The following is a 12846-nucleotide window of genomic DNA, read 5'->3' on the forward strand; positions in this document are numbered from 1 at the left end:
CCCCTCTCTCCCCTCTGTCTCTCCGTACCCTCCCAACTGCCCATCCAGAACGAAGATGCCAATCAAAGTTATCCTCCCTGTGAGCAGCAGCAGTCCTCCTACCAACCGGCCCCGACTGCAGTGACCTCCCCGCCCCCCTCCGCCTCCCCTCCGGCCCTCCCGTCCCCACCCCTCTCCAGCTTTCCTCTGGGCCAGTCCATTCCCCCTCCATCCACCACCCCTCCTCCGTCCTCCTCCGATCAGGACCAGGAACCTGAAGCTGAGCAGCCTTCCCCCTCATCACCCGCCTCTTCCTCACCCTCTTCGTCACCCTCTCCCCCACCGTCGCCTCCAACCCCCGAAGAGGCCCCGGCGTCCCAGCGTCTCACCTCCCTCCACCTGGCGAAGAAGCAGGCTGACGCCGCCATAGCTGGGGAGAGCGAGGAGGAGGACAGTGAGAGCGGCGGCGAGGGAATCTTCCGCGAACGGGACGAGTTCGTGGTTCGAACTGAGGACATCGGGACGCTTAAGGTGAGCAGTCCCCCCGACACACACACACACACACACACACAAACACACACACACACACACACACACCTTTTTTTTTTTTTTTTTTTATTGGAACAAAGAACACAAAGTTATCATGGATGCTCAAACAGTATCACAACATAATTCCAACATCTTGATATACAATATCACACTTTCCTCAATGGTTTACATACATAATCCATTTTTTCCCACAACTTGTTACATTTGTCAAATTTGAGCCTTAATATAAATGTAAGTCTCTCCATACTGTATATTTCGTTTACGATCCCTAGCCATTGATCCTTAGTTGGAGGGTCAACCTGCAACCATTTACGGGTTATTGCTTTCCTACTGCTTGCAAGAAATATTTGTAATAAATATTTATCCTTATCTAAAACATTTCCTGGTATTTTCCCACACACACATCTTCAAGGGAAGTATGCATGGTGAAGGTATGTCTTTACACCAAACTGTGTTTGTTTATGTCACCAGATGGCCTTGCAGACAGGCCGGGAGCCCCCGCCCATCTGGAGGGTGCAAAAAGCCTTGCTCCAGAAATTCAGTCCAGAGATTAAAGATGGCCAGAGGCAGTTCTGCGCAACCAGTAATGTGAGTTTTCCAGCAGATACACGTTTACCTCGGGGACTCCTACTAAATGACTGCTGGTATACAGCGCGCTGTGGGTTCAGAACAAATCTGTGACGTCGGGCCCCATTTCCACAAAGGGTGTCTGTCTCTTAATGATGATGTACTGTAGATTAGGGACATCCAGTGCCTGTTGGCACCACAATGTCCCTGGTTTATTTCCGGTCATTCACTCTTTCTCCACATATTTCCTGTTTGAAATTAGCCTGGTCCTACCAGACTCTGGTACATTTCATTTGTACAGAGAGTCTGGCCACTCTCCATTGACAGGTGTTAACGTCCTTGAAGGCGGGTACTCTGTTGAAGTTTAAAACTAATGGATCTGCCCAGAGCCGCTCTGGATCTGCCGTAACCGATCGCTGACGTTTGGTCGTGACGTCGGCTTAGCATCCCCAGCGTTAGCCTTAGCCAACTCCTTCACTACTAACGGAGCGAGCTGGAAAATCAAACTTTTCCCGAAACCCATGGGGAGGAGGGCAGCGACATCATGGCCACCAACAAATCTCAGCAAATATTGTTCTTAATCGGGCTTTAACTTCTGGGTATTCGGCAGCGTCGCCACAACGGACCGAATGGCTTCGCTCGCATCTTTCTCCGCCGCCATTACCGAACTACGACTCTAGCGCACGGCCTCAACGTCATCGTTCTCAGCCACTCCCTCTGTTAGCTGATTGGGCCGCCAAAAATTGGGCCGGAGAAAACCCAAGACTACAGTATACCGCGGACCCCAGACGTAGTACTGAAGGGAAATGAAAATTGAGCGTAAGTACGTAGGAGGGCGGAGCCAGGCTAGTCCGAAATGGCAAAAAAAAGAGAATTGATTGTTGACCTACCTGCGTGTCAAAGGGTAAGTGTGACTTAAAGGGATAGTTGCGATGTTCACTGTGGTTGTATGAGCTCCTTCTCCCACAGTCGGTCCAGTTCGATAGATCCTCGTTTGTGTCCCGTGTGAAGTAGTTAGATTGCTTTCATATAGAACAATGCTGTTCACTAAATCGCCGTTCTTCTCTTCTTGTCTCTTCCCTCAGTATCTGGGTTATTTCGGCGACGCCAAAATGTGCTACCAGCGTCTGTATGTCAAGTTCTTGGAGAACGTCAACAAAAAAGACTATGTCAGAGTGTGTTCTCGAAAGCCGTGGCACAGAGCCGGTCTCACTCTGAGGTAAGGATAGGACTTTCATTTCCTTTGTCAAATGTTTCTGATTTCCAAATGCTTTCTTAGGGGAGGAATTGTTGGGTCTCTGTAAATTATAGAGTGGGGTCTAGACCTACTCCATCTGTAAAGTGTCCTGAGACAACTCCTGATACTAAATAATTCAGGAATTGGAGCTAAAGCTACAATAAAACCCACAGATCTGAACCAGATTCAGTGCGATATTTGTCAAAAATGCATATGGCTGTCAAGTGGTTTTGACTAGCTTCCTGGGCCTTCATTCACTCTGGGTCTTTCTGGACTTGTTGATTGACAGACGCCAGTCACTACCCAAACAGCTGCCCACCGTTCACAATCCAGCCCCTCCTCGGCTGGATCGGGACGACAAGGAGAGACAGAAAGAGAGAGAGCTGAAGGAGCAGAGAGAAAGAGAACAAAGAGAGAGGGAGCACAGGGAGAAAGTAGAAAAGGAACACAGGGAGAGAGAGAGGAGAGAGAGAGAGGAGAGAGAAGAAAAGGGAGCGAAACAGGAGATGAAGCAGAAAGAGAGTGACCGGAAAGAAATAGAGAACGCGGAAAGGGACAAAGAGGACCAAGAGCAAAAGGAGAAGGCGCTTAGAGAGAAGGAGAAAGAAAAGGAATGGGAGAGTGAAAGAAGGGAGGAGCAGAAAGAGAGGGAGAGAAGAGAAAAAGAGCGAGCAGACAGGGAGAGAAGGGAATATGAGAGAGAGAGAAAAGAGAGAGAGCTGAAAGAGAGGGAGAGAAGGAGTAGGGAGCAGAGAGAGACGGAGAAAAGGGATAGGGAGAGGAAAGAGAGGGAGAGACAGGAGAGGGAGCGAAAAGAGAGGGAGAGACAGGAGAGGGAGCAAAAAGAGAGGGAGAGACAGGAGAGGGAGCAAAAGGAGAGGGAGAGGCAGGAGAGAGAGCAAAAAGAGAGGGAGAGGCAGGAGAGAGAGCAAAAGGAGAGGGAGAGGCAGGAGAGAGAGCAAAAAGAGAGGGAGAGGCAGGAGAGAGAGCAAAAAGAAAAGGAGGGACAGGAGAGAGAGCAAAAACAGAGGGTGAAAGAAGAAAGGGAGAGAACAGAGAAAGAGAGAGAAAAGAGAGAAAGGGAGAAACAGGAGAGGGAGCGGAGAGAGGAGAGAGAGCAGAAAGGAGGAAGAGAGAGCAGAGTGGAGTTTGCGAGGTTGAAGAAGGAGAGGAGAGGAGGAGAGAAGACGACGGAGCAGAGGGACCCGTCCGAGCCTCCTCCCAAGAAGAGGAAGCAGTGGCTGCCCTCCCTCCTCCCTCCTCGGGTCAGAGCACCGGGCGGCCACGGTCTGTCTGTGTGTGTGTGTATGTGTGTATGCCTGTGTGTAAGCATGTGTGTATGTATGTTGTGTGTGTGTGTGTGTGTGTGTGTGTGATGTGTGTACGTGTAATGTGTGTGTTGTGTTGTGCATGCGTGTGTGTATTGTATGTATATTTGTTTTTTGTGTGTGTGTGTGTGTATATGCCTGTGTGTGTGTGTGTGTGTGTGCGTGCGTGTGTGCGTGCATGCATGTGTTTATGTGTGTGTGCGTGTGTGTGTTGATATGAATGCCCCCCCCAGGCCAGTGTGTGTGTGTGTGCGTGCGTGCTGTGTTCAGGTCCTGAGTGCAGCGTGCTTGTGTGTGTAGGAGCGCTGTGGGCTGGGGTCAGCAGCCGGGCCCTGAGGGAGATGTTCAGGAGCTACGTGGAGATGTTGGTCAGCACAGCGCTGGACCCGGACATGATCCAAGCTCTGGAGGACACTGATGGTGAGAACACAGTGAAATGCGTCAGCGAAGGTGTAGTCTCACATGCCCAGCTCTGTCTCCACAGCGCTGTGGAGTAAGGTCTGGCTACACCACAGATACATTCTGGGATAGGAGACAAAAACATTGCATTTCTTTAAACCAATCACAGTGGTCTGGGGTGGTCGCTTAGCTCCGGACGCAGCACTGGTGGCTCTGCAGAATAGTCTCTGGAAGGAACTTGTTTTGGCGCAAAAGAAAACGCCTCATACAATATTAAATGAAGTTAGCTGTTGACACAGTACATTAACGAGAGCTATTTAAATTAGCTGGATACATAGTTAAACCTCATTGGCTTTTACCAGTGTATCTCCGTGTGTACTTCGTCTGCAGCAATCCCACCAATCGCTCCCAAAACGTCCCAGTTCGAGAGGAGATGCCCTAAACATATTCTTTTGTAAATCTTTACAGTCATTCCCCGAAAGAACCAAGCAGGCCTGCCTTGTTGCACCATCCACGTTCTCTGTCAAAACTTGACATTTTCAGCATAAAGTAAATCCTAATGCTGCCATACAGCAGACCCACACTGACTGACAGCTGCGTATTCACTACGGCGCCAGGCCTTTTTCCACCAATAACAGTAATTACATATTTTTTTTTCTTCTTCTGTACAATCTTTTTTTCCACTGAAATCTGTGAGGCTAAAATGAACCGGACAGCGAACAGCGACTAGCGACTAGCGTACCGAACACTTGGGATTGCTTATTTGACGTCAGTGTAAAATGCCATTTAGATTGAGTCTTGTACTCCCTTGGCTCCTCAGATGAGTTGTACCTCCCACCCATGAGGAAGATTGACAGCCTGCTCGGCGAACAGAAGAAGAGGTTGTTGAGGAGAGTCACCATGAGTGTTCAGCACCAGGTACGCCTGTTTGTTTTACATGGCACTTCTCAAATCAAAGTTTGATAGAAGTGACAAGTCTGTTGGTGATTTACGATAACTACATTCAAACCAAATCGAGAACGCGGATACATTGCAAAAGGAGCTTTGTTGAGCGTAAACTGCTGTACACCCGAGTTGTACTTTGCGTGCTCTGAATGCACTCTGCTTTCCTCTCTCCAGGAGGCTTTGCACATCTTCCCCAAAATGATGGCAGACCCGCTGGAATCTGGAGCGGTCAAAGTTCACCTCGGTGGGGAGGGTTACAACCGCAAAACCCTCAACCGGGTCAAGAGGAGTGTTCCTAAGCAACAGGTGAGTAAGAGCCCATAAGGACGATGATGAGGGTGCAGGAGGTTAGCCAGCGAAACCCAGTGACCCGACACGGGGAGTCAGTCAGCGAAGAATGCTGAGCCGTTAATGTCCCCTGAGCTTCCAGGGAGACCAGGCGGCAGTCCATTTCGTCCCCATTGATAACAGCAATTACTTATTTGGTCTGAGCATGGAAGTTCGTTCTTAAAGGACAATTCCGGCGCAAAATGAACCTAGGGGTTAATAACACATGAGTACGGAGTTTGACCGTTCTCTGGGATAGGTTTTCATGCTAATCGAATGTGACCAGTGTTAGCTCAAACCGCTAATTAGCTTGTGACGCTAGTCGTCTGGGCACGGGTAAAGTGAAAAGAAATCGCTATTTCTATACCGCTGACAAGGCTCAAAATGGCACCACACTTCCACGGTGGCATAATGAGTGTCCCTACACGTGAACCGAAGCATTGAGAACTTTGTAAGTGTACAGACGGTTTATTAAAAAGATAGATTAGAAAGACGGTAGCGTTCATGTTTACATGCGGGCGCCATCTTGGGAAAACGGTCCCGACTAGCAGAACGCCGAACAGCGTGCTACCAGTGACCAGTAACATAGCTCAAGAATGCCGTTCGTCGTTCGACTGGTCGTGACTGTTTTCCCAAGACGGCGCCCGCCTGTATACGTGAACGGTACTGTCAAGTAATAAACTGTACACTTACAAAGTTCTCAGTGCTTCGGTTCACATGTAGGGACCCTCATTATGCTACCGTGGAAGTGTGGTGCTATTTTGAGCCTTGTTAGCGGTATAGAAATATAATTTCTATTTACTTGCCCCGACGACTAGCGTTATAAGCTAATTAGCAGTTTGAGCTAACACTGGTCACATTCGATTAGCATGAAAACATGTCTCAGAGAACAGTCGACTCGGTACTCATGTGTTATTAACCCCTAGGTTCATTTTGCACCGGAACTGTCCTTTAACCTTTTACAATATATAAGAACGATCAAAGCTTAAACGTCCTCTTACAAGCTTTCGCTCCCATCTCCAGGGCCCAATCCCAACCTCCACACAAGCGCCGTGAAGCGGAGCGATTTTCATTTCGCCGCCCATGTTTTTTCAATCTGTCCGGCCACACCGACTGCTAAAAAAAAAAATCCTACTAGAAAGTACTGGAAAATAATTTTTTCAATGTGTTTTTTTTTTTGTATTTTTTTCCCCACAACCCTTTCAGGATCTGAAGCTCTCAATTGAAACTTGCCGGATCTACAGTCTGTATCATTCCCTTCACCACTACAAGTATCACACCTTCTTGCATTGCAAGAAAGAGGTAAGGACGCATGCAATTATGGTTTTTAGTTCATATTTTTTTCCCAATATCCGATCTGTATCGCTAAGTATTATGCATGCCAAAACATATTTCCCATGATTGGAGACACTCTCCATCCAATCCTCCGCCCTGGAAAAGGTGATCAGGTTGTCGGCTCACACCTGTAACCTGTGCCACCGAAGTTAGTAATGGCTGGTTGGGTGAGGACATTTCAGGCTGCTCAGCGACAGCTGGCCTAACAGGCGCCGCTCAAAGTTCTCCACCATCTTTGTTGGAGTTGGAGGGTGACGAGTATGGAGGCTGGGGTGGCAGTAGCTCAGTCAGTAGGGAGTTGGGTTGGGAGCCGTTCAAGTCCCATTACGGATCAAAGTATGGTGGTGGACTGGTAGCTGGAGAAGTGCCAGTTCACCTCCTGGGCACTGCCCAGGTGCTCTTGAGCAAGGCACCGAGTCCCTAAACTGCTTGGGGCGCCTTTCCAGGGGCAGCTCCCTCACTCTGACATCTCTCCATTTAGTGCATGTAGAGGTACTGAGCATGTGTGTGTAATTCAGGCCGGTGTGTAATGTGTGCTACATTGTAATTCCCCCTTGTGGGATTAATAAAGTATACATTATTATCATTATCATTATTATTATTATTATTATTTCAGATTCCGGCTTTTTTAAATTTTCCATTCACAGTGTGCCTCAAAAACAGGTTTTCTTTCTGTGACGATAATGATGCACCACATAATCACACCCCTCTCATTGTAATATCTCATTCTGATTGGCTGTCATTGTCCCCCTACCAACTGGTCAAATATGTTTAGTAATGCGATGAGTCAAAAACGTTGGTCTGTCCAACAAAAGGGGATTGTTACAGTTGCTATTAGCTATTCATGACCGTTAACCGCAGGGACTAGAGCTGCAACCACCCATTATTTCCTGGATGAATGGATTAGTAGTTTGGTCTCTAAAATGTGGATCAGTGGTTCCCCAAAGCCCAAGATGACGTCCCTCAAATGTCTTGTTGTGTCCACAGCTCAAAGACATTTGGTTTACTGTCACAGAGGAGAGAAGAAACTAGAAACTAGTCACATTTAACAAGCTGACATCACACAAGTTTCACTGGTTTTACATTTTTTTTAAAAAGGACTCAAACTGATCAAACTTGATCGATTATGAAAATAGTTGGTTTATTTTAATAGCTGATAACTAATCCATTGTCCATAATCGTTGCAGTTCTAACAGGGACTGCACTAAACAACCCCGAGGTGCTGTGACTGAGCTCGTACTGCTTTCATGCATAGTGAAATAATTTGGTTGTCTATGCCCCTCAATTCAATTCAATTGTATTTATAGTATGAAATCCTAACAGGAGTTATCTCAGGACACTTTACAGATAGAGTAGGTCTAGACCACACTATCATTTACAGAGACACAACAATTCCTCCCCCCAAAAAGCAAGCATTGGGAGCAACAGTGATGAGGAAAAACTTCCTTTAAACCACATGTGTCATGTGCCCCCTTGCAAATTTTGATCCGGCCCGCAAATCGATTTAGGTTCACAATAAATGTTGGCCCGCCTTGTTGTGCGCCAAACCAAAAAGACGGGAAAACGTTTGCAAACTGCAATCACGAGTCACTCAAAGCCGAATTTGGCAGATTTGCCGACTTTGAGACTCAGAAATTCCTGCACAAGCAACGAGTTTGCACATTCAGGCCTACTTTTGAAAATTTAATCAGAATGCATGTTTTTGCTCAATTCTATGGTGACTAAGGAACTTTTTTTTTTAGGACTTTATGTGGACCAAATTGTATGTGAAAAAGACATGCAATAATATAGTCAAATATATAAAAAATCATGTCAATAAAGTGTACATGTTTGGCCCCAGATGTGATTCTCATTTTCCAGTGTGGCCGTGGCTTGGTAGCGTTGCATTCCCCCGACTCATTTCCTGGTTCTCCTTCTCCATAAACAACATGAAATCAAGGAGAGAGTTCACTCTTCCTGCTCCAGATTCCCCACTGTGCTGAGAAAGAAGAACAGGGGAGACTAGTTCCTCTCACTATGACTCTAGAGTCACTACTCGCTCTGAAGCTAATCGCCGTCACTCTCTTACTCGCTCTACCACACACACACACACACACACACACGCCAGCCCTGCTATTCTCTTAAAGAGATCGACGCACACACCAACGCACAGGTATAAACTTCAGGCCACTTATGTATAGGCTACAGAGAAAGGTCAGCGTGGAGCCTCCGCACGACCATAAATCAAACTTTAGAGTTGCATGGTGGCCCTGTTGTGTGTGTTGCATGGTGGCCCTGCTGGGTGTGTTGCATGGTGGCCCTGCTGGGTGTGTTGCCCGGTGGCCCTGCTGCGCCTGTTGCCCGGTGGCCCTGCTGCGCCTGTTGCCCGGTGGCCCTGCTGCGCCTGTTGCCCGGTGGCCCTGCTGCGCCTGTTGCCCGGTGGCCCTGCTGCGCGCGTAACTGTGCCTGCTTGTTTTTCCTGAGCAGACGGAGAGCATCGAGCAGGCAGCCGAGGACCCCGGTCAGGAGGAGGTGGTGCAGCAGTGCATGGCCAACCAGGGCTGGCTGGAGAGCCTCTTCAAGTCCTTCATGGAACTTCTTAGCCTCAGTGCCAAGGCCTGAGAGACCTCCAGCGGCAGTGTTGGAGCAGACAACAGGCATCCGGAATCCCAGTACAGAAAAGCGTCTGGATGCTAGGAGTGCCATGGTTTCCAGCCAGAACAGCCACTGTCTGTCTGTCGGTCTGTCTGTCTGTCTGTCTGTCTGTCTCTTGGAGATTTAACTTTCTAAAGTGTTGGTTTTAATATCGAGTCCATTTTAAAGTACCTCTTTATTTCAAGAACTGTATTGAAGATGGAGGGTAGTGAACTATGTGAATGTGATGGATCTTCCTCAAAAGTCACCAAGAAACCACAAGATCATGTTGGTCAGCACTAAAAAAAGAGACACACACACACACACGCGCGCTGTCTATAAGTGTGTACTAATATGGTTTGTATAATTTATACAAGGACATTTCCAAAAATGACTGTATTAAGATGGAATTGTTTGCTGTTGTTATTTAAAAAAAAAAAAAAAATGTTTTAAAGTGATATACATAAAATGGCCCACCTGCAGTTCTTTGCTTCTATCAGAGCGACAGGTGAAACCAGGGGGGGGGGCGGAAGGGGAGGGAGGTTTAAAAGGACTACATGATAGTCTCCACCTGCCTCAGTTAAAAAGCAAATGTATTTCAAACTAAGCTGTGTTCTTTCTGTTTGTTCTTCTAAAGACAACGAGAGAGAGAGAGAGAAGGAGAGAGGATGTAATGCCTGTAAAGACAATGAATGAAAAAGAACTTAAAGCATCACATGAAGCTCGACTTTCTTGAAGGAAGTGCGAGGCGAAATGATCCAAAAGCATAAATGTCAAGTGTTCTAATGTTAGTCTTTTTTTTTTTTTATCTGTTTGTTGTCGATTGATATTTCCTTATTATTATTTGACCTCTCGGAGGATATTAGTTTTGACGTGTAAATATTGTACAGCTACTTCATTCTCTCGTTTACAGTTGCTCTTCTGTACATGAAATTCCTGTATTTGACATAATGAAATAAAACGGTTTAAATGACAAAAGTGATGAGGAATAACCCCCATGTGTGTGCTCAAGTAATTCATGACTCTGGTCTTTGTAGAGTCCATAAAAAGCAATAGATAACTCTTACATCCATGTGGAATCAGTGCAGAAATCCTAAAGGGCCATGGTGGCATTTTTTTAAGTTCTTTCTCCCAAATCGGGAAATTTTTTTTGAATTTTTTTTTTACGAATTCCAATCCGTACATTGAACGTGCTTCCAATGGGGAAGGAAAATGAGTTGCTCAAAAGTATAACTAACCTTCCCAACTCATCGTTTGATGACTCTTGAACTGATCGTACCATTATACCCAAAAGGCTGTCCTCCCCGTTCCCAACATCAACCAGACTGATCCCATGAAGCAGCGTACGTGTGACACGCCAATTGGTATGCCATTATTGGCATGTTATCGAAACGCGTACTCGCTTTTTAGCGCGTTTATCCACGCCGTTTGGCCTCCATTGACTAACGTTACCTTGCGATTGCGTGTGAATGGTCACGTTTCCTAAACCCAACCCCCGTTCTTCTAGCCTGACGAGCCAGAACTCACCATTGACGGAGCTCAATCCGAGGGGGCGGAATAAACGGTTGTCTTTCAAATTGTCTCTGCACGCAATAGGACAGCGCTACAACCAGGCAGAGCAACGAAGAAGGTAGCGGAGCTAGTTGATAGATTCAACTGCGAACACATCTTCCTTTTTTAAGAATGATTTCTGTGCCGTTCTTTTCTCAAAGAAAAGCTGAACTCCGAGTCTTCCAGAAGACCGCCGTTCCCAGAAGCAGCAGCCATAAGCCCCGCCCACCGACTCTATACACGATGTGATTGGCCTGACCAGATTTTGGTTTTTCCAGCTCGCAAGTCAACAAAGAGTTGCTAGACCCCCCCCCCCCTCCCGGCTGCAAATTACATTTGCTGCCGCTAGGGTGCGTTTAGATTTCTAGGCTATCGTTCTTCTTTTCCTAAAGCCAACCCGCGTGTCAAGTTTCCTAAACCCAACCGTAGCCTCGCGGTAACACGTAGCCTCGCGATAACACGCCACGTGGCTTTAGAAAGTGGCGTGTATGTTTACACTGTGAAGTTGCAGGCTGCCGTCCGCTGTATACAGCGTAGACATACACGCGGATAGCTCAAAATGCGTTCAGATAACACGCCACCTGGCTTTAGGAAAGTGGTGTATGTACTGTATGTTTACGCAAAGTCATGATGTCACGTTGCATCAACAGCGTTCTGTGTCTGCCTGATCCTTAAAGTGATGGTTTGGAGTAATTCACCCTAGGGTCCTTTGCACCATGACCTCGAGCCAAACACCCCCCCAGAAGCTTTTTTCACCTGGGTCGAACATTGGGAGAGTTAGCGTAGCGTAGCGTTATCAGCTGAATAGCTTAGAGCAGGGGCTAACGGACCCACGTTTGTATCTTGTAAGTTACCCCACTAATAATGCCCGAAATGATACCAAACGTCTACAAGTAGTACAAATAGGTTATGCTCTCATAAAACGATGGATTGGAAAGTTTGTAAGTACACCAACCAATCAACACTTTTTCTGATGTTTTGGTCTCTTTTTTTTTCGACACTTTTGGCGCCTTTTTCAATGTTTTTGGCACTTTTTAAAAGAAATTTTTACGTTTAATGCTTCTTTTCGCTACGATGTATAAACACCACTAACACCAACTTACTACCACTATGGTTTCACACTTCTTTTTGGAATTCATGGTCAATTTAAAAACCTCATTTATAGGAAACTATGCCTAATTCTTGAGTTAAAGAAGCAGAAATGATCAATTATTTCGACCAATATTAAAGGAAGGATAATCACAGAAGGGTCAACGTTCAGCGAGGATACTGTTCCGAAACATTTCAACGTTTTTTTTTTTTTTCCAAATGCTAAAAAAATTGAATAAAGCACCCAAAATTCAATGAAAGTAGAGATCGGATCTTTTGTCGTACACGCGAAGCGCGACGTATGGAATCATCCAGCCATGTTCAAATTAGGTAGTTAAAAAGAAACCCAGATTTCTGAGATATAGACATTCAAATTTGACCCGATGACAACACAAGGGTTAACAAGGTCGGCGGTTCGATCCCCGGCTCCTCCTGTCTGCATGTCAAAGTGTCTCCCTGAGCAAGTCACTGCTCGGGGAGACACTTTTCAGAGTGTTAAGTCATTCTGCACTTGTGCATCGCTATTCAGTGATAATTTTGACATCCAACAAGCACATGAAAAGCTACGTTCACTATGACGGTTTTATTCTCTGCGAGTTTGTGTTCGTGTTGTACAGTAAGAGGAACCGGAACAGGTGGCTCGCTTGAAACTTTTCAAACTCTGAAACGCAGCAGTGCGCTTCGGAAAGGGTCGGCAGTTTGTGAAGTAAATGGGGAAAGGAAGCGTACGTTCTTGTGTGTGCATCCGTGTGAGTGTGTGTGTGTTTGTGTTTGCACAGAAATGGAAGACAACATCACTGAGACCAAAAGAAACAGGAGAGTGACCCCAAAAAATCCTGGGACAAAGACAAGAAAGTGTAATACATGAGACAGGCTGTGGGCTGGAGGAGGGGCAAGGAACAGGAAAAAAAAAAAAAAAAAAACCCG

The 12846-nt window shown here is 46.5% G+C and overlaps 1 protein-coding gene across 1 annotated transcript in view; it reads left to right on the forward strand.

Annotated features, from left to right (window-relative positions):
• The window catches only part of prr12b (proline rich 12b), a 40284-nt gene extending 30027 nt beyond the window's left edge, over positions 1–10257 (forward strand). Inside the window, 12 exon segments of the mRNA XM_039825931.1 lie at positions 1–510; positions 1000–1116; positions 2181–2314; positions 2622–3003; positions 3142–3363; positions 3433–3585; positions 3588–3627; positions 3964–4080; positions 4880–4977; positions 5179–5310; positions 6538–6633; positions 9133–10257. Of these exon segments, the coding sequence (XP_039681865.1) occupies positions 1–510; positions 1000–1116; positions 2181–2314; positions 2622–3003; positions 3142–3363; positions 3433–3585; positions 3588–3627; positions 3964–4080; positions 4880–4977; positions 5179–5310; positions 6538–6633; positions 9133–9267 (2136 nt within the window). The 3' untranslated portion in view covers positions 9268–10257.
• Positions 10258–12846: the final 2589 nt, after the last annotated feature.

This window comes from Perca fluviatilis, chromosome 15, assembly GCF_010015445.1.
Source record: "Perca fluviatilis chromosome 15, GENO_Pfluv_1.0, whole genome shotgun sequence".
Taxonomy (NCBI): domain Eukaryota; kingdom Metazoa; phylum Chordata; class Actinopteri; order Perciformes; family Percidae; genus Perca; species Perca fluviatilis.